The sequence below is a fragment of the Manacus vitellinus genome, unplaced genomic scaffold (genome assembly GCF_001715985.3).
Source record: "Manacus vitellinus isolate BGI_N305 unplaced genomic scaffold, ASM171598v3 scaffold_6_pilon, whole genome shotgun sequence".
Classification (NCBI taxonomy): domain Eukaryota; kingdom Metazoa; phylum Chordata; class Aves; order Passeriformes; family Pipridae; genus Manacus; species Manacus vitellinus.
In genome coordinates this window covers 2,785,523-2,806,163 of record NW_021940750.1, presented here as the reverse complement: position 1 = coordinate 2,806,163, position 20,641 = coordinate 2,785,523, and the positions used below count along the sequence as shown (strand labels likewise).

At 41.8% G+C, this 20,641-nt stretch overlaps 1 protein-coding gene across 2 annotated transcripts; it reads left to right on the top strand.

The window, feature by feature from the left end:
- Positions 1–3,826: 3,826 nt before the first annotated feature.
- Positions 3,827–19,301, top strand: SLC39A13 (solute carrier family 39 member 13). Of its 2 annotated transcripts, none has more exons than XM_018082818.2 (10): positions 3,827–3,931; positions 5,134–5,316; positions 5,900–6,013; positions 7,688–7,809; positions 8,321–8,464; positions 13,724–13,813; positions 14,386–14,436; positions 14,677–14,809; positions 14,943–15,042; positions 16,561–19,301. In XM_018082818.2, the coding sequence occupies exons 2-10, from the start codon at positions 5,166–5,168 to the stop codon at positions 16,634–16,636; spliced, it is 981 nt and encodes a 326-aa protein (XP_017938307.1). In that variant the 5' UTR covers positions 3,827–3,931; positions 5,134–5,165; the 3' UTR covers positions 16,637–19,301. The 2 variants fall into 2 exon arrangements, with proteins under 2 accessions (XP_017938307.1, XP_008918013.1); XM_008919765.3 differs by having other exon boundaries at positions 5,134–5,433.
- The last annotated feature ends 1,340 nt before the right edge of the window (positions 19,302–20,641 follow it).

Here is a 20,641-nt window from a genome sequence, read left to right as displayed (position 1 = left end):
CTGAAAATTATACTTCCTCCCTGGAAAATTAACTTTTTTCCCATTCCATGCAGTACTCTGTTGCAACTGTAAGGCCAGGCAACCAACTTCCAGAGAAAATGCTTGTAAATAAGCCTTTTCTTTCTGATTTCTTCCACCTTGACAACATCTAAAATGTGTGGCAATGAGCAATTGCGCTGAGGCAGAGATGAAGCTGTATGGTCTGAGAAGGCAGAGTGTCTAGGAGAGTAGTAGATGGGTTCCTGCCAGAATAGTCATCGTGTCAATATTTTATTTTCTCTTTTCCAATAGGTTTTTGCCTTGGCATTTTAAGTTTTGTCTGTGTGTTCTCAGCCACTGCTAACTACAGAGGTGCTCAGTGAAGTAGGGTGAGGCCCAAGGAGCCTCATGGGTCTCCTGGCTTGGTGTGCAACCTCCCTCTGCCTCTGCTCAGGAGTGTGTAAATGACAGATTCTCATTTGTTTGTTCTTCCTGAACTGGGAAAGCCTCATGGTTATTCCAGTCCTGAGACCATTTCAGAAGGGGCTGAGCAGGCCTGAATACTCAAACACATGCTCTGGAGAGCGCTGCCGGTGGTAATGGTGACCAGGTTGTGATCCAGCACGGCTGGGAGCTGTGATGCCAAATGGAGCAATTGTCAAAGCTGATAAATAAACAATGTATTGCCTATTTCTCTCCCATGCACGTTCCTAAATATGTGATACAGCCTTCTTGATAAACATGTCTCTGTACCTGGTTATGCCTCTGCCTTATAGTGACCACAGATGTCTCTGAGAAAACCTGCAGGTGTTTTCTCTAAAAATTTCTCAAGATGTTCTCAGATGTTCTCTAGCTGAGTTCCAGAAACAAATGCTGTTGTTTAAAATTAGGAGTAGGTAGAGACTTTCTGCAACTGTAGTGGCAGTGTATTATTTTCCTCCTCTTGAGTGTTTTTTCTCCTAGGACTACATCTTCACTGTGCCTCTTTATCCCCTTAAATATTTGTCTTAGCAGCAACCAGTTTAAATTTAAAGACTTTACTAATGAGGCAGAAAAGCAAAGGTGCTATAGAGATAAAAAGTGCCTTTTTTTTTTTTTTTGAGCAAGTGGTTATGATGTGTTAGGAAGAAGCAATATGCTCTAAATAATTAGCTGGGCACAAAAATCAGTTTAGGTATGTCTTGGGTGATACACTGAATTTCTCGTAGATGTTGTATAAACATCAGGAATTTATTGAATGAGATATGGAGTTGTTCTTGAGTCAGGAGGTCTTGGTGGTCAGGCAGCACAGGTGTAAAGAAATGTTCTGGTTTTCCCTCAGTGAGTAACAGGAGAATAAAGACCTGTTGGCCACAGAAAGTTGGCCGACACAAATGTGAGTTAGAGGAATCAGTTTTGTACCCTTTTATGCCCATTTGTTGTTCAACACCATACCTTTTTGGAGGAACCTGATCCCTTTTTGTTCTGGAAGAGGGACATGAAGCCAAGTATGCAGACCTTTTTCAGAGTCCTGGACATGCTCTTTGTCCTGTGTGCTACTGCCCCTCTCCAGGATTTTGATCACTTAGTCAAAGTAGTGTCCTTTGGGGCACATATGAGTGTGGAGAATGAGGTGCAAGAAATCGACCTGTTGGATCACTTACAGTGATTACTTTTCAAAATTGGTTCTCAAAAGCTGTGACAACGATGTTGCAGAAGAGACTTGTGCTGCTTCCCATCATTACCAAACTGCAGAGAGTGGTCGGGGGCTTTTTGTATATTTATTGCCTCTTCATAGGCATATGTGTGGTTGTATAAATCCTGATTTATTTTTGCTGTGTTCCTCACAAAGTTTTCAGTCATTTTCCTGGTCTAATCCTGTCAAAAAGGACGAAGAGGTCTGTCAGGCCTGCTCCCAGGTTGGAAGGGGTGCCCGTCTATTTTAAAGGAGGAAATCCTGTAAACTGCAGGTTTTTTGCAGCAGCTAGTAAGCAGAAAGAAGACTGTGGCTGGTGGAATCTGCTTGAAGAGACCCATCACCTACCTGCACAGATGCCCCTGTGGCTGATGGCTTTAACCTATATTGGTACTGTATTGGTACTGTATTGGTACTGTATTGGAACAGAAGAAACTCTGTTCAATTAGGGGACAGCAAACATTTTGAGAACTTCCTGTCTTTTTTTGGGTTTGTTTTGTTTTCAGGGAAAATTTTGGGGGATTCTGTGGCATAATTTTACCCTAGTTTTGTGTGTATGTTTGCATAGCTGTAGGGGGGAGCCTGAATCGCCATGAGGGGAGCCAGAGGGCCTGGCAGTGTCCTAGGTATGCAATGTGCTGGAGCTGGGCAGAGGGCAGCATTTCTGGCCCATCAGGCTGTCCTTGCAGTTGTTACTTGCTCTCCAAGCATCAGCTTAGTTCCTGTTCACTTCAGTGTCTGAGTTGAATTGGTGCATGGAGTGCTATGAGAGATGAAAATGTCCCTTGCTGCCAAACCCCCATTCCTGTTGTTCTGAAGTGGTTGTGCCAATAGTGATTTACAGCTGAAAATCTGCCCCTTTTCATAGGGCCCTGTCAGCAGAGCAAGGATCTCTCCAGCTTACATCAAATTACAGGTGTAGGGCTGAAGGGACTTCAGAGAAGGCATCTAATCTTTGCAATAAAATACCATCTGCATCGGGTGTTTCTTTTGCTCAAAATAAAATAAAATAAAAACAACAACCAATGCTAGACATTCTGCATCATAGACAACCTGTTTCAGTATATCACCACTTTGGCACTATGTAAATTTGTTTTTTCATATTCAGGCTGAGTCTTGTTTACTGTATGAACTGATCTGGAAGAAGAGTTTAGCACTTTCCTCCTTTCTTGTGACTTTTAATATATGCAGACTGTTCTGTTCCCTTCAGTGTTATCTTTCTATGACTAAACACACTCAGGTCCTTCAGTTGTTTTTTCCAAGTCATGCTCTCTACACTCTAATTTTTGTTTCTTTCCACTGCAATGTCTTAGATTTTTGCATGTATTTCATGAAGAAGAATACGTGGGGCTGGGTGCAGTCTGTTGGTCAATGTCTCACCTGTGTGAGACCTACAGTGTCACTACTATTTGTCCCAAGATGACATTTACCTACTTTGTAGCAACATAAACCCACTGGCTTAGAATTAATTTCTCAGTCAATGTATGCTTTTTCTTTGTGGTACATTGGGCTTACTGTATTGTCATTTCTATTTCATTCCACACCTGGCCTCGTGCCTGCCCCTGCCCTGCCCTTAGCAGCCAGATCAAAACACTGCAATAAGACACCATAAAGTCCTGGGCTGGTTTGAACTTGCTGTGTTGAGGGATTTTATTTTTTGTTGTTAAAAAAAAAATAAATGAGAGGTTACACAAAAAGTTTTGGTGGTTCTTGCACAGCTTGCCAAACCAAGACAGTATCTTTATTGATTCCTTCTTGCATCCCCACTACTGATATCCATGGTCACTGTGCTTGGAGACTGATGTTCTCCTTCCCAGGAGCAATGGGACCCTGTCCCTTAATTTTCTTTTTGATTGCTCACTGCAGCTGTGCCTTCCTCCTGCAGTGTTTTCATCCAGGGACTGAAACTGGCAGAGGGCTGATTCTTTAAAAAAATGGTTTTCCCTGCTAGTTTGTTCTGACGCTGCTCACTCATGGAGTCTGGTGTGCGCATGGGGAGGTGATGCTTCATGAAGGGGTGGGGAAAAGGGGCAACACCACTTTTTCATCTGCAGTGAGCCCTTGGATTTGCTCCAACATCCTGAATTTTGTCTTGATAATTTCAGGTCCCTTTCTGTCTGGCTGTTACTTAATGCTTTGGTATCTTTATCACTTTCTTATCTTATAGGTAACTACAAACTGATCATTTAATTTGATCAAGAATCCTTCAGAGGATTGAAGTTACTGGTCTGTAACTTCTTAAGTCTTCTCCCACCTTTTTTTTTTCCTTTTAAAAAGGTAGGTGAGGCATGATGCTTCTCCAGCCTTCTTGTGGCCTTCCCCTATTCCTGTAAATTTTCAAAGATGGTCCTAATGCTTCAGAGATTACTTTAACTGTTTTTTCGCATGCTTTCAGGTGAATGCTGTTATTCCCTCTCAATCAAGAGCTGTTTCGCGAACATTTGTTAAGCTATTTTTTCCTAGCGTGCTATTTTCTCCCATTTCCAGATTAATTTTGCTTGTCACATTTCGCTTTTTCTTCTGGAGACTGAAGGAACGTTTGTACTTCAGCCTTTACATCATTTGCTTTCCTTTCCTGTTTGCCAATGAGAGTGTAATTATCTTTATTTTCCTCTTCTAACATGCTCTCTTCTCTACAGTTTTCTTGTGACTGCAGAGCTCTTAGTAACAGCTGTGCTGATTTTGACTAAGAGACCATCTAACCCAGTATCCTTCTTGGAAAGGAAAAAACCAGGACAAATATATATGATATTTTTAAAGTATCTTTCCAGTCTCCAGCTCCTTTCACATAAGGGAATTTCTTGACTCTAATGTGAGCTGTTTAACTATTAACAATCAATAGATTTATCTTTCTAGTACTTGCCCTGTCTTTTGATGAACCCATGTAAAATTTTTCATTGTTTTTGGAGAAGTACTACCACACAAGTTATTTGCTGATGAAGGGTCATATTTGTTTGTTTTGAAGTTGACCCTCATTGACTTCATGTGGTGACTGTCAGTACTTATGTCTGACAAGACGGTGAATAGTCTATCCATGTTCACCATCTTTACACTACTCATGAGTTTACAGACTTCTGTTATGTTGCCTGTCTTGCATCCTAATTTGTACATGGATGCTGTTGCATGGCAAAAAAAAAGATTTATCTGGGTAGCATCTCTGGTCAATACTTTTTTCTGAAGCCTTGGGACACTGACGGGCAAGGATGAGGGTACTTGGAGTCCTTGTCCAGCCCACCTGAAGGAAGATGCTTTCACAAGATGTCTCATCTGCAGTTTCATACACCAATGATAAACAGCCTCTCTGTCCTTTAGTGCTGTGTTGAAGTCAGGAAGAGTTTTAGATGTCCAGATGTATATGGGTATACATACCTGTGCTAAGACACTGAAAAGGGGGGATGGTGTGGCCAAGGCCTTTCTTCTGGGATGATGGGAGGGAGAGATGAGCACACTCTCAGAACTGCTCTCCCTTCTCTTTTCAGAGATTGGCCAGCCTGGCTGAGACCACTTAGCAATGACAAAACAAAAACTTCTGCTTGATGGGACGCTCTCCTTGTTTCTGATTGTGGCCTGTGGAGCTCAACAGGTCCCGAAGAGTCATGTTGCTGCTAGTTCTGGTTCGCTGTGTGAGAAGGAGGCAGAGTCCTGGGGAAACCTTTTCGCCAGTGAGTGGCTGGACACTTGGATCTGTTCCCTCATCGGTTCATTCATGGTGGGGCTGAGTGGGGTCTTCCCCTTGCTGGTGATCCCATTTGAGACGGGAGCTGCTCTGCAGTCAGAAGGTAAACCTGCTACCTGCATTGGCCTTTCTGAAGCCAAAAGTCCTGGGATGTGACTGAACAGCACAGTAGTGAACAGGACTTTGTCAGAGAAATACTATTCTCTAAAATGGAAAGTCTGCTTTTGGTGCTTCAGTCCACACCTGAGAATCTGATAGGACAAATGTAAGCCCTGGATGGAGCTTGTACAAAGAGTATTGTTTTTTACCCTGCTTGGTCCAGGTCCCTCCCACACACTGCTGTCCCAGGCAAGTGGTGCAAGAGCTTTTTCTTGCATTCCATTTGTTTTGTGCTCTCTCCTTTGAGAACTTGCTTTGTGGATGCTTCCAATTTAGGTTTTTCTGTGCAAAATCGCAGCTGGAAATGTTTTGGCTCCTGGATGAGTCGTGATTAGTGTGGGGTTTTTTTTGTTTGTTTGTCTGTTTGGTTTTTTCTTTTTTTCTTTTTTTTTTCTTTTTTTTTTCTTTAGCTGGATCACACCGTATGAAGCAGTTGTTGAGTTTTGCAATTGGTGGACTACTGGGGAATGTGTTTCTGCACCTGCTTCCTGAAGCCTGGGCCTACACATGCACTGCAACAACAGGTATGAAAGCCTTATATGCCTGGAAGCAGCCCATGCTATGCCTACTGCTACATTTTTTGAGTCTGTTCCATCTTGAAAGCACAAGACCAGCCAGTCTGGGTCAGCCTAAAAACTGGTCTAAGCTGGTATTCTCTTTCAAAGCACATGCCTAGGGAAGGATGTAAGAACAATAAACACACATGTAGTACTTTGTCTTTGTACTCTGCAGTCCTCCAGAGACTTTCAGATTAGAGTACTTATGTTTAGTAACTTGCGTTGGTTTTCTTGTCTATCAAATTCCCCTATCTTTCCTTGGATTCCTGTAAGTCTCTGTTGATTTTCCTTTGTCCTTTCTGTAAGGAAAGGGAATGCTTCTTTAACCCGATGAGAGGTTATGAATGTGTATGTGGTCTGGTATATGAACTTGTGCACCATCTCAGTTGGGGATCAGGTGCATCTTTTTTATAAATCTGTCCCTATAACAATGTTAATCCTAGAACCTTTTTCTTGGCACTAACTGGGGCCTCTCTGCTGGGTACTTGGATTTATGGGAGCTCATATGTGTTGCCCTCGCAATCTTTGCTCAAGGAGAAATCATGGAAAATTGACCATAGAGCCATAATTAAGAATGGAGGGTGAGGCGTGGGGGGAAGGGAAAGGAAATGCAGGTCACAGAAACCTGTGTTCGCCAGCAAATGAAACACTGTCTGAGTTGGTATAGAATTTGTGGTATCAGTGTAACTCCTTCATCCCTCAGATAGCCAGGGTTGTTGAAACCTATAATGGTTGTGTCTCTCTGCTTCAGAAAACTGATGGCATAGAAGGCAAGTGTGGCTGCATCCCACCTGTTGAGAAATCAAGAAATCATTTCCCTGCTGAAAACAGGGGAAAGAAGATGAGAGAGGAAAGAAGATGCCCTGGGTTTCCCAGACTCTCTTGTACCTATGTCCTAGGATTTCAAATCTGCTGGGCCTTTAGTCTTCTTTCTCACAGCTCTAGCACCATAGGCAGAACCAGCTCTCCTTTTTTTACCCCTTTCTACAGTGGTTCCCAAATTACTCTGTCTTCCTACTCTAGTTTGCTTGCTTCTGCCAGACTGTCCTGAAGCATAAAGGTTTCCTTGACCCATGTAAACCTTGTTACAGAGTCATTCTTTTCTTCCATTGCAATGCAATCTCCATTTCTGCAGCCAGACTGAATGGATTATTATCTCACAGGCTTGGCTCTAATTGAAAAGGAAGTTTATAGCTTTGGGCTTAATAACTTACCTAGGTGTGGCAGAAAGGGGAAGGTGAGTCTGTAGCTCCACTAACAGCAGATTTCAAGTCAGAGCTTGCTGCTTAGTAGATATAGCTGGTGGATTTTTGTTGATGTAATCTTCACTTGCCTCTGGACCTCAGGGAAATTCACAGTGTTGTCAGGAAATATTTTGGGTTGTGCTATTGAAGAAAACGGGGTGGTAGCTCTCACTCTGAGTGACCTGAGATGAGGATATCTGTTAGATCAAGAATGAGCAAGTTAAACTAATCTGCTTTGAGATGTGTTTGCTCCTGTTACCTTGGAGGGAGTCTTTCCATAGTCATTTCTTGTTTTGACTTGGAACTGCTGGTTGGGCTGTAAGGGGCGTGGTGGGTTCATATGTTTGAAAAACTATGTACTTAATAGAGACATGAAGATTTCTCTCTTGTCCTTCAGGAGAAGAGCAGAGCTTTCAGCAGCAGAAGATTCTGGGTCTCTGGGTCATCACTGGTTTCCTGACCTTCCTGGTGCTAGAGAAGATCTTCCTAGAGAAAGAAGAGAAGGACTACCCTGGTGTGGTAAGTTAGCAGCCCGAGGGGAGGGAAGGCTCTTATATTTGAAGCTCTGTACTAAACACCTCATCCACCTTATCTGACAGGCTCAGCAAATGATCAGGTTAACACCTTCTTTGAAGGTTATTGTGATGGACTGGGGAGAGCAAGACTCTTTTTCCCCCATTTCCTGTCCAGTTGAGTTATATTTCTGTGGGCAGCAGCTGCTAGCAGGATTGGCAGGCTCAGTCTCTTGTCCTTCTAGAGGAACTTGGCCAAGGGGACGTGACTCCAATTCCTCTCTCTACTAGTCTTGAGGACTAAGAGGTATTTGCTCTTGTTGTCTTACGGTGCAGATGTCACAATGCTCTCTGAATCTGTCTCATTTTTAGCAGTTGTTATTAAACTGGGGTGCCAAAGCTGTTGATTTACATTGTAAGGACAAAGGGATTAAGGGTAAAGACTGGATTTCTAATCCTGATTCATGCTCACTCATCACTGAAAAAAAGTGAGTGACAAGTTTTTTCCCCTAATTTAGGACTGTGATTCCAAAGCACCGGCTGGAAAGATTTCCAATGGAAGTGGCTGTTCCTTGCCAAAGGTGGCAGGCCAATCCCAAAAAGCACGAGCTCAGTGTAATGGCTCCTCTCTCCAGTCTTGTACAAGAAACAACAGAATCAAGGTAAGAAACCCATAAACTTACCTTCACATCTTAGTCAGGAATTGTCTGTGGAAAGAACTGTGCCTGAGTGGAAAACTCGATGTTTGAGTTGTGCTTGATTTTGCTCTATCAAAGTGTCTGTCCTGGTCACAGCAGGGAGGAAACAGCAGACTTGGAGAAAATCTACACTGTAGCTTATGCAGAAGAGGCAAAGTCAATATTATGAAGGCATAAGTCTGATGATGTGTGTTTTGTCTGAATTCTGATACCAAAATACAGAATTTCACGTTTTGTTTCTCTGTTTTTTCTAGTCAGTATATCTTTATTTGCTTAATTTTTTGTGCCATGATTTCTCTGTTCTCTAGTGCCTGCATTGTACCAATGTGAGCTGCATTTTTACTTTTAAGGCACCTTTTGGTGGAAGTGTTTTGACACCTTTTGGAAGTGTGTTGAAGCTATCCACTATAGAACTTAGAAGTTCAGTTTCTCAGATTATCAGTTTATCTGCTGCCAAAAAGGACTTCTTGTCCACTTCTGTCTCCAAAACTGTATTTCCCATCACTTCCTTTGCACTGGTCTCATCTGACCCCACAGTGAGCCTATTCAGGGAGCTAAACAGACTTTTTTCTGCACCCACACACCCACCTCCCACCCCCAGGTCTGTTTCTCTCCTATCTTAACTTCTTGAAGCAGCTTGGCATGTAGACAGGCAGCCTGCAGTGCTGGAATAAGGGAGATCAGCAAGCTCATAGGATTGGAGGTGGAGGAGGAAAAGGAGTACTGTATCATTGGGAAGTGGATAACCTTTACATTGGCTTTGCTTTCAGTTTAGTGTTACTATCTTTGTACTGTGGAAACCCTTGTCTGGGTGCACATTACAAGTGAGAGAGTAAACAACCACTTTGGTGATGGAGGACCTACAATTTGAGATTGCAAGCCCATAAAAATGTGGAAGATTGTGTGAGAGTAACCATGAACAGAAAGTGTGGTTGCATGAACTAGCCCAAACCTGGATGTGTGGTCAGTCAGAGGCTCTTTTGTCTTTCTATTTTAAATCTGTTTTGCTGTAACTTAATAGCTCTTCCTACACAACATGAAAGTTGTGCTGAGATCACTGAGTATTTTTGATATCTGTCACATTCATGTAATTTTTTCAGAACACTACACAAAATGCAAGCTGCCACACTGGTGTTTCTAGAGGTGATAGTAGTGAAGAAATCAATATTACTGGGTTATGAAACATTGTGCCCTTATTTTAGAAAGGTTTATATAAGGAACTACAGATTTAAAGGATGGTTAGTCTACCACTGATTTCAAGTAGAAATGAAACACCAATAGAGGATATGATTGCTCAAGACATGGTCCTAATGTAAAAAATAATCATGTAATTAATGCTAAATTGTATGATCTTATGGAAGATAAATTCTTATCAGCCAGACATTTTGTCCTGCCTTTTATTCAGTGATAAAATTGTTTGATAAATGTAATGACAAACATATATAAAATATAACTTTTCCCCACATTCTAATAAAACTAATACTGCATGAAATCAACTTTGCTAATATTAGTTATATTAAAAATCAGTTATATTATCAATAGAGACTGGATTAAGGCAGCCCCCCTCAAATCTGTTCACTGGTGGGATATGATTTTTTTTAAGTGATTATTTATAAAAACAGTATGTCTTCACATTTGCAGATACTACTATATTACATAAATGGCACATCGTGACTACATGAAGTCAGTGATAGCAGCTAAACTGAGTAACTTCACCAAAAGTGCTGCATTTTTAACAGGTTTTGATACATGCAAATATTAAGGAATAGATCAGAGAAAGAACACAGATCATATTTACAAGATAGGGATAGTTTCTAGAAAGTCAATGCAGTGGAAAAAGGTATGAGAATTACAGTAGGAAATTGTTTGAACGCATTCTTCCCTTATGATGCTACAGCCAGGAGGATGGGTGAGTTGGAAATAGTATGTAAGAGAAGAGGGGACAGTCCCTCTTTCTGTACAGCAATAATGAAACAACTATCTGACTTTTTCCAGTAGTGTTATTCCAAATATCCAAAATGTTACTGATAATTTGTAAAAGAGTCAGGAAAGAGATGAAATAAATATTTTAAGTTTGCAGTACATGATAAGTGGTTTCCTTTAGGTTAGCTCTGTCCTCATGACAGATCAAGGATAACTTAAAGTATACAAATATCCATGTAAGAAACATGACTAAATTTGCATAGTTAAAGCTATAGCAAACAGTAACAGACTAGAAGGTAGAGACAACTCTGTAACTGAGGGTAACTAGCCAATGGACCAACTTACCTTAGAGATAGCAGATTCTTTGTCATTTGTGGGCTTTAAGCTGTGATTTAAGATGCTCTCTATGAAGTACATTATAGCTTAACAAACAATGGACTTTGTGCAGAAATTGATGAGATTCTTTCAGTTGTGTTATGTAGAAGGTTTAGACAACCATAGAGAGCCCTTCTAGCTTTAAAATCCTAACACATCTGTTTGCTCTTACAGACTGTTGTCGATATGCATGAAATAGAAGCTAATGACTTAATGCATGTAGTTTTAACTTTCTACATTTTGAGCACATGATCTGAATAATAGATTTTCTGGTAGGGTGGAAATTACCAAAACTACCAAGATACTCCTGCGTTATTAGCCTGTTTCCTTAGGCAACAACATAAGCAGTCATTCCATCTGTCTGTCCATCTGTTCTGCCCTTCATTTTAAATAACTTTTGAACCCATAATTAATTTTTCTTGAGTTCAAGAGAGGATAGAAGTCTTGAAGGTGATCCAATTTCTGCAAGTTCCATAAAAATCAGCATGGCAGTAGAGGAGGAATGCAAACTAATGCCTTATTATAAAACACTGTCAGAACTTAGCTTCTGTGTGCTGCTCGACAGGCCCACCTGGTTGGTAGCTTACGGGGTAAGTCTCGCTGCCCTTACCTGGTGGGGAGGTGGCTGTCATGCAGTGCAGGGTGGTGAAGGGGTGTGCAGGGAAACAGTGATGCTGGAAATGAACAAAGTAGGTGCTTGCATGAAATCCATAGCAAGACAGACTTCTTTGGTTCTACTATTCACTCAGAAACCCCCATTTTTTCTGCAAGCAAAAGGGGAAAGGTACTATTTAAACAAAGTCACCCATCAGGGCTTAATGGTTAGTAAGCTGTAAACAGTTGACCATTGTCCGCATATATATTAGAACTTCTGCTTTTTAGCTGTTGCTATAATTTGTCCTATCTTAAAAACTGCAGGTGGGAGGTTTCCTTTGCACACAAACATAGATCAGTTCTGTCCAGCATTGCAGCCTTTATATCCTCAACAAGTGAAAACGCTGTAGAGTACTTTTGCCTTGCTTATGCTTTCTTTTTCCCTGTGGCACATGGGGTCCTTGCTGATTTGAGGAAGTATGTTTTATTACACATTGACATAAATTCTGAAGCATGAACATAAACACTTCATCTGGCTATGCTCTTTATGAGCAACAAGAACATCCTATTAGGGATTCACAGAATGTAAATGTCAGAGACTCATAACTGTCAAATCAACCCAATTTATTTCTGAGCACTCCAAGGCTTTGCTTCTTTCAGTGACAGCTTTTGCCCAAGCCACTGACAAGAAAAAGTCATAATGTTTTAATCATGAAATCTATTTTTTCCCTATATGGTGGTATGGAAAAGCATTTTTGTGTAAAACTTCTGTGAATAATTATTATTATCCTGTGGGGAAAATGCAGTCACATAAAAAAACAACATGAAAAGGAGAATTTTAGATAGTCATATTTGACTGTCTAGGACTCAGAGTATGAAGAATGAGAAGTAAAACTGCTGTATTCTTGGGTCTGCCTTCATGCATCTATTTGTTTCTTTTTTTACAAAAGCATACAGGGACTTCTTTTGCATCCATTGTGGAGATGCTACTTAGATTATTACTTAAAACTGAGCTTAGCTAGGCTTTGCTTAATCCCTTATTGTCATATTTAATCATCAATGCACTTTTAAAAATTTAGAGCCCATAAAGGCCCAAGATTGTGAAGTAAAAGTGCCCTGCAGAAAGGTGGTGATCTGGAGAGAGAAATTTGACAGAAAGCCCCACCTGAGCCATGGTATATAGATGACAGGAAGAAGAGATGCACCAAGCAGAGTTGATAAAAACAGGGAAGAGCAAAAGACCAAAAAGAGCTAATTAAATCCATCCCCACTTGTGCTTTTCCAGCTGAACTTTGGCATCTTACACTATGGTGAAGTAAGAGGTTGATGCCTCACAGTTTCTAGATAGTCTCTCCACTCACTGGATACTACCCTATATTCGGAGTTCTTGCAGTCCAGGGACAGCCTGGTATATTGGCTAGCACCTGGTTTGATAATAATTTAAACTGCTGTGCCATATAGTGAACTGTGGTATCTCAGGACCCACACACAGTAGTTTAAGTCATATATGATGGAAGAAAACCCAAAAACATGTGAGCTAAAGAGATGGGGTGATACCCTTATAAATCACTTTAAATCAAATACTTAGAATATGTCTTGAGGTGACCGTAGTTAGAATGATGGGGAAGTCTAACATGGAGATGGACTTGTGAGAAAGGAAGCTGCTTTATGCTTATAATTTTAAGAAACGTGTTTATATGCAAATACATATACATGCTATCTAGCCTTCTAGTAGGTGGCTTTTTGGTGACTGTCATCACTCTTGTTATTCTTTGTTAAGGGAAAGCAAACCCACAAGCACAAGCTTTTTTGGTACAATGTTTGAAGATTTATTTTGTTATAAAAAGCAGTTTCTGCAGCATTTTTCTGTTGCATTGTTCTTGCCAGCTTTTGAGGAGGAGATATTTAACAGTTGGATATTAAAGTACATGGCTTGAAAACAAGATCAGGCCATATTTGAAGCCAGTTACCTGTGTAAAGTAGTCAGTGTTACCTAAAATTGGTTCAATTTAGAATGAAATATATTCTTACATTTTTGGCTTTCTTCTTTTTCCTTTCTCTTTTTCTATATCTAGAGGTCTTTGTCATTTGCACAAGGTAATTATTCTAATCTCAGACAATACTTGCCTACCCTAAAACTTAGTTTACTCTAAAACCAAAAATTACATTTAATTTGTCCTCAGGCACTGACAGTTTAAGACCCTCAGTAGAAGTTCCATGTTCTGATGTTTCCCACCTGATTGTGACTGCATAACCTGTGTCTAAGCCATGTGCTTTCTTTTATCTTCTTACGTCTCTTCCTTTATCAGGGGCTCTTCCTTCTCTTTGCAGATTAGTGGATACCTCAATCTACTGGCCAACACCATTGATAACTTCACACATGGCCTGGCAGTAGCAACCAGCTTCCTGGTTAGCAGAAAGGTAAGGTTTCTGTGCCCAGCTGTGTATTGAACTGGAGAGGCCTTGTTTCAAGTGTGATGCAACATGCAGAACATCCAAAGATGTAAGGAGTTCCCTCCTATTTTATGGAGTTTTCTGAGAAAATGCAGACTACAGTAAAAACCAACTCTATCCTGATCCTCTGATGCAGAGCTTCTTCAAGCCTGGGACATGTTAGTCATTTGGACTGGCACTGGGGGAAGGATTAGCTCATCTACTCAAAAGCCAGGCCAGAAATAGCCTTGACCCCTTACATGATGAGGATGGTCACTTCAGAGACAGGGACATAGACAAGGAAGAGATGTTTAATGCTTTTTTTACTTTGGTTTTCAACACTGATGATGGGCTGTCGGGTTCCCAGTGCCCTGAGCTGGAGGACCATGACTGTGAGAATGATAAACTCCCAGTCAACCCTGAACTTGTGTAGGATCTGCTGTTACAGCTTGATCCCTGTAAGTGTATGGGACCTGATGGTGCATGGGTCCCCTGTATGGGACCTTGGATGAATCCAAGAATACTCTGATTGTTTCCTAATCACCTTCTCTCTGCTGCAGGTTGGGTTCCTAACCACAGTGGCCATTCTCCTGCACGAAATCCCACATGAGGTGAGAGGGCTTTGGATCCTGCCATTGTGAGGGGAATTACAAGGTGCTTCACCTACTAAGAGGAGGCCTGGGTCTGGTTAATATTTTCTTGTCCTTTTGAAAGCTGCTCCCTCTGGGAAACTGACAACATGGAAAAGCAGAAGCAGTCTTGAAGCGCTGGTCTTGCTGTGAATGCAACAGCCTTTGTGACTGAGAATTTAATATTCTTATTTATTAACTGTCAACTCTTGGTTTTCTTAGGTTGGAGACTTTGCAATCTTACTTCGGGCTGGCTTTGACCGCTGGAGTGCAGCCAAAATGCAGCTTTCCACAGCTCTGGGGGGAATTCTAGGAGCCTGCTTTGCAATATGTGCTCAGTCACCAAAAGGAGCAGGTAAGGCTCCCTGTGACCTCTGGAGTGGGGAAAGGAGGTGGTTGTTGTCCCCACGTGTATATCTTCTTTTCCTTCAGTGTTGTCTCCCATGGCTCTGTCTCAGTAATAACAAAAGCTTCCTGTATTTGTGCAGGTGAAACAGTAGCCTGGATCCTCCCTTTCACTTCTGGAGGATTTCTGTATATTGCCCTGGTAAATGTTGTGCCTGATCTCCTGGAGGAAAAGAATCCTTGGTAAGTGCTCCCTCCTGTTCTGCTGCAGCAATTTTTGCTGCCAGGGAGCAGGGATATAACCCTCCCCTGTGCCTGTTCTGGAAGCATGTGAATGCTGGCTTTTCAAATCCCATGGGCAAGGCTGGAATCAAAATAGACTGCTGTACTATGGGACTGTTGTGCTTATGGGACTACAAAGACCCTCTAAACCACAAGAACCTTTAACTGGGTCAGTCCCAAAATATTGTGCTAGCACAGTATGTAGCATGACCAGCTAGAGAGCAAGTTCCTCAGAAACATGTCCAGTTAGGACAGCTGCTGCCCTGTCTGTCTTTTCAGCTTCTGGCACGTACTGGTTTAGGGACTGTCTGAAGCAGGGCCCCATAGAGGTGTGTATGTCTGTAACCACATGTGAATCTATCCTTCCCATGCTTCTCTCACTCCTTTTTGACCTTATCCATTAGTTCAGGCTTCTGCAATCTCCCTTTGGCAGAAAGTTTGCATAGCTTTACTGCACTGTGTTAAGTGATACTTATTATTTGGTTCTTACACTCTTGCTTATTGATTTTTTTTTTTATTAGATGTCACCGTGGTGCTGTGTCAGTAGAAAATAATAGTTTTCTTCTCTTTATCGTTCAACATTTCGTAGTCTGTCATTGTATCCCACCTCAGTCATTTCTCTTCTGCACTGGTGTATATATTCCAGTATATTTGGCCTCCCGCCGTGTATTATTCTAGTTTCTTGCAGTCTAATTAAAGCTGTAGCAGCTCCAAATCCAGCTGTACTGCAGTAAAGGCCCTCTCAGATCTGCTGGCAGAGCTGCCCTTGAATGTTCCCCTCTATTTCAGTTGTAATGAGACAGGCAACTTAAGTGGTTTAAATAAGATGCCTTGGCTCACCTAGTTAATTTTGACTGAAACATTCCTCAAAAAAACAGTTCCACTCCTCCTGAGGAGGCAGGAACTTCTGGTGGAGAAATGTTAATGACTAATTTGGGAGTTTGCTTCTGGCTTGGTAACCTCTTGTGCTGGCAGAGGTTGTTGCCAGAGTATGCAGAGGTGGGAGGTATACAGTCGCTTCAATCCAGCATAAACCTGAGATAGTGCTAAAAGAATGGCCAAATTCATCATCTTGCTTTTGTTTTTTTTTTTCCTTTTTGTAACTATGGTTGTTAGCTGGATGAGATCCCTAAAGTGCCTATGAACATGATGCAGAAGTGTTGGTTCCCTTGTGAGTGAGAGGACAGGAATATATACCTGAAGCTACAAGACTGAATCAGCTTAAGTTGATTTTGAAACCTGGAGTTGGGCCTTGCAGCTGAGTGGAACAAGTACATGTCAGTTTATAGACAACATCTTTGCTTGGGGTGCTGGGAAAGAGTCTTCTCAGCTGTGTTAGTGACTTCACACAGCTGTTGTGTTCTCCATGCATAGATTTGAAAGAGCGAAGGGCAAACAACAAATGATTTGAGAGTCTCTCTGCTGTTGCCTATGGGAATTGGTCTATGGCTCCTCCTAATTTTACTGTTTCTTTCCCAGGAACTCCCTGCAGCAAATTCTGCTCCTGTGTACAGGCATTATAGTCATGGTGCTACTTGCGCTCACAACTGAGTGACCTCTGCGCAGACCTCATGATGCCTCCCAGAGCCACCACAGTGACTCTGAGCTGTTACAAAGCAATAAGGAACACTAATGTTATTTCTTACGTGTGTGCGTGCAGATCTGGCTGCTAGTATGAGAAGCAGGTGAGAAAGAGGTCTGGGTGTGCAGGACTTCATTCCCTGGCTCTTCTATTCCTGTTCTGCTAAAATCCACACATCAGGGCTTCTGTTATTTTTCTGATTGGTTGGGTTTTATGGAGCAAAAGATACACTGGGGAGAAATGAACTGAACAACTGCTCCACAATGAATGAATGATATTTCATTCAGTTCGTTCTGATGGAACTGCACCTCCCAAGCTCTTGTGTGAAAACAACAGAGGCGATTCCTGTAGCTCATGAAGACTAAGGACTTTTCCTACCACTCTTATGGCTGGAGGCAGAACAGGGATTACAAAGCAACAACAAACTGACAGCTTTAGCCAGAACTCCCTACCCATGAGAAGTTGATGGTGCTATGAGACAGAGGGGAAAAGACCCTTTCCAGCTTGGTCTGCAGCTTTTTATTGACATTGCTTGTTCCTAAAGGGTAGTATTAGCCTCAGCAGTCCAGCTCTTTTGGTCTATTTTGTATTTGTTTATGTTGAAATTGAGCCAAAAGCTTGAGGCACTTTAGGATAGGTCACTATAATTAAATGACTCAGCTTGGAGATTACTTGCCTCAGCCCTAACCACTCCAAAAGCCAACACAGCCTGTTTATCTGATAAATGATTAGTAAATGTTTCTTCTATTGCCATACTACCAGCTCACCTACATCTGGAAGGAAAGACATGTAGCTGCTGTGACTGAGCTCCCTCTCCTCATAACCATTAGCTGAACACAGCTCTGAGCTTGCTCTTGAGACCTGAGTCACCCACCATCTGCCCCACGCCATATTTCAGAGTTTTCTTGAGGTGTAGCATGTTAGCCCTGCCTGACATTCTACAGCACCCCTAGACTGTTATGGCAGACGTAGCTGAACACTACAGCCTGGATAGCAGCTGATAACTCCTGGTTAACTTTTCCTCTGTTCAGTGTAGACTATTTAAGAGCATGCTGTAACCAAAAGCAGAGATGGTAGCCTATTTCTGGGCTTCTTACCTCACAGTGATGTTCATCTGTTGGGGATGAATGGATAAGGAATAATACTGACAGCTCTTAAATGGGAAAGCTGAAACTGCTGGTGAAAATATTTTAAAAATATTTTTATAGAAAAGTTGTGTGCTAGGTAAGGAGAGAAAGGGATATGAAAGGGTCACGATAGGTATGCTTTAAGAAGAGTTTTCTGTTTTGTGATGCTTGGGATAAAATTTTTGGCAATTTGAGACCAATAAAAATAAATAAAATTTCTAGTGCTTTCCTGCATCCCAGCTCACAAGGCTGACCAGGCCATAATTCCATAGGCATATTTTATTGCCACAGAGATGTGCACAATTACTAGATCATCTCTTCTGCAGAGCTTATCCTCGCTTTGCTTAAATTTGTTTAAAAACAGGTCTAATTGAACAGGTGGAGTCACCGGGCACAAAACAGGTGCCCCAATGTCAATTGCACCAACTTAGCTCTGTCTTTAAACAGCTTTTGTAAATCAGTACAACTCTCCAACCTGCACAAGGCCTTATCAAGAGGGTTTATGCCTTCAGAGGGCGATTCGGGTCAGAGCAGCGAGGCAGGTATGCTGCTGACAGCAGAAGCATTTACTTTCCTAAGAGATTCCTGAACTGTTGACACAGTTCTTTTTTATGACAGCTCCTGTCCTACTTTTCAGCAAGTGCTGGAAAGCTCATGCTTGCAGTTCTATCTGCCCAGGAACTGCTGCCTGAAATTTTTTCAGCTTTCCTTACCCTGGACTTACAGCAGTAACTAATTTCACTGCAACAATGAGGGAGGCTTAGAGCAATTGTTTTATTCCTCTTTACAAAGTTGCCTTCCTATGCCAACTACTCTATCATTCAATTGTCTGAAGGTAGCATCTGCTTCCCATTTTCCTAGAAGGATGATTAATCCAATTAGTCTACAGGGACCGGCTGGGTATGCTAGCCTCTAGTTCTGGCTTTGGGGGTTCCCCCTGCCCAGGGACTGCAGCTAAGTGGACCCTGAAATGGGGCTCTGGAGGAAGCAGGTTTGCACAGAAAGATGTGCCTGCTGTTTCTCAAGATTTCTTTCCCAAAATAAGGCTGACATTTAAGTTGAGGCACTGCCAGGTGAGTGCCCATGAGTTGGTGTTGTTGCATCAGCACTGAGCCTTGCCAAGACTGAAAACCACAGTCAGGATTTTGTACTCAGTGTTCAGGAATGCAAAGTGGATGACACTGAAGAAAGAATTTCAGAGCTGTTTTTCTTGGCTGCTACCATAGGCCTGGATAGTCTGTGGTTGTTGGGAAGATACCCTGGTAGGAGGTAGCATGGGGCTTGTGGGAGGGAGGGGCTTGATAGTTTTCTATGTCAGCCCTGGAGCTGAGGATGGAGAGCCTTGGGAGGAAATGGAGCATCACTCCACCACATTTGTCACTTTTGGAAATACAGAGAGAATTGTATTTTCTAGCTCTATTTTTTCAGCTGCTCTTATTCATTTCCCACTTCATCTGTATTGATCTGCTCTTCATGGAGACAATAGAGATGAAATAAATGGTTTTCCATGTTGGTTTATGTTGTTGGTTTTTTTTTTTTGTTTGTTTGCTTGTTTTGTTTTGGGGTGTTTGGAAGCTACTACTTTTCTTTGAATTTAAAATTCAGTTCAGATTTCATTTGAATTACAGAGCCACATCTCTGGGTTAAGCTAGAGAAGTCTGGGCTCTGTCTTGCTGTCAGACATTCACAATTGAAAAAGAAGGTTCTAATCCAGTTTCTTCTTCCTGATGCCAAGGAACTGTCATCCAGGAGCAGTGTGATCCAATCATAATTTTTGACTGGCGGTCTGGGTTCCTTGAAAAGCATCAACAAATAAGTTTCTTCTCTTTCAAGGGAAAGCTTACGTGATAACTGATTGTCCAGAGAGTTTTGCAACTATACTTTGTTGTGATCAGTTATTTTTTTAATCAAAAAACTCACTTAACACTAAGCTGGTTATCTGCCATGTAGAACAAAGGTGCACTTATCAAACATTATGTGTCAGAATTGCCCAGAAAGGACTAATAGGAATTTCTCTACCCTTCAAAAATATGGGTTCAGTGCACGTCTTATGCCACCCTTCATTTGGAAGATTTTCTGCCTACAAATAATGGTACATGACTCTCAGTTCTGTAAGTGTTTTGTAAGAAGATGGAAAACCATAGCCCAAGAGCTAGAAGAAGATGAAGGCAGGTAGGTGATCAAGGGTGTGATTTCACGGTCTGTGGACTTTGCCAGAAACCTACATTTTGGAATCTCTGTCCCTGGATTTACCACGCTGTGCTCTGTTCTGGTACTAATTGCAGTAGCACAGAAGGGAGAATAATTGGAAGGAGGCTCATACATGGGAACTTTCTAAGGTGATGGTTTTTCTGAGGCCCCTGTCTTCTAAAACTATAGCTTCAGGCGCTGATGTAGAGGGTAGGGTGACATAATAGGATTGCAGATTTAGGAAATGTGAATATTTGGGTCTTTCCAGGAAAGAGCTATTACAATTGAAGGATTTTTTTCATGTTATCTAGAGCAGTGATTGTATTTGAAAATTATTTTTCACTCTTCATGTGGAAGATTTAATTTAGCTGGTATGTGTAAGAAAATTCTTTTGACAGCAGCCCTTTCAATTTTTCTGCCTTGAAGGCACTAATGTGCAGCTGCATGGATGGTAATCCCATCTGTCCAGTGCAAACTGCAGAAGAGGATCATGCTGAAATGTGGTTAAAGCAAGCTTTAGCTGTGACTGCTGCATGTTTCCACCAGGCATAGTGCTCTGAGGAGATAAGCAGTGTGCTGTTCTGGGCAACGTTGCCGGAGAAGTGCTGGGAAGGGTGTTTGAGTGTGGATGAGAGATCAAGATGTGCCAAGGCGGGGGGGA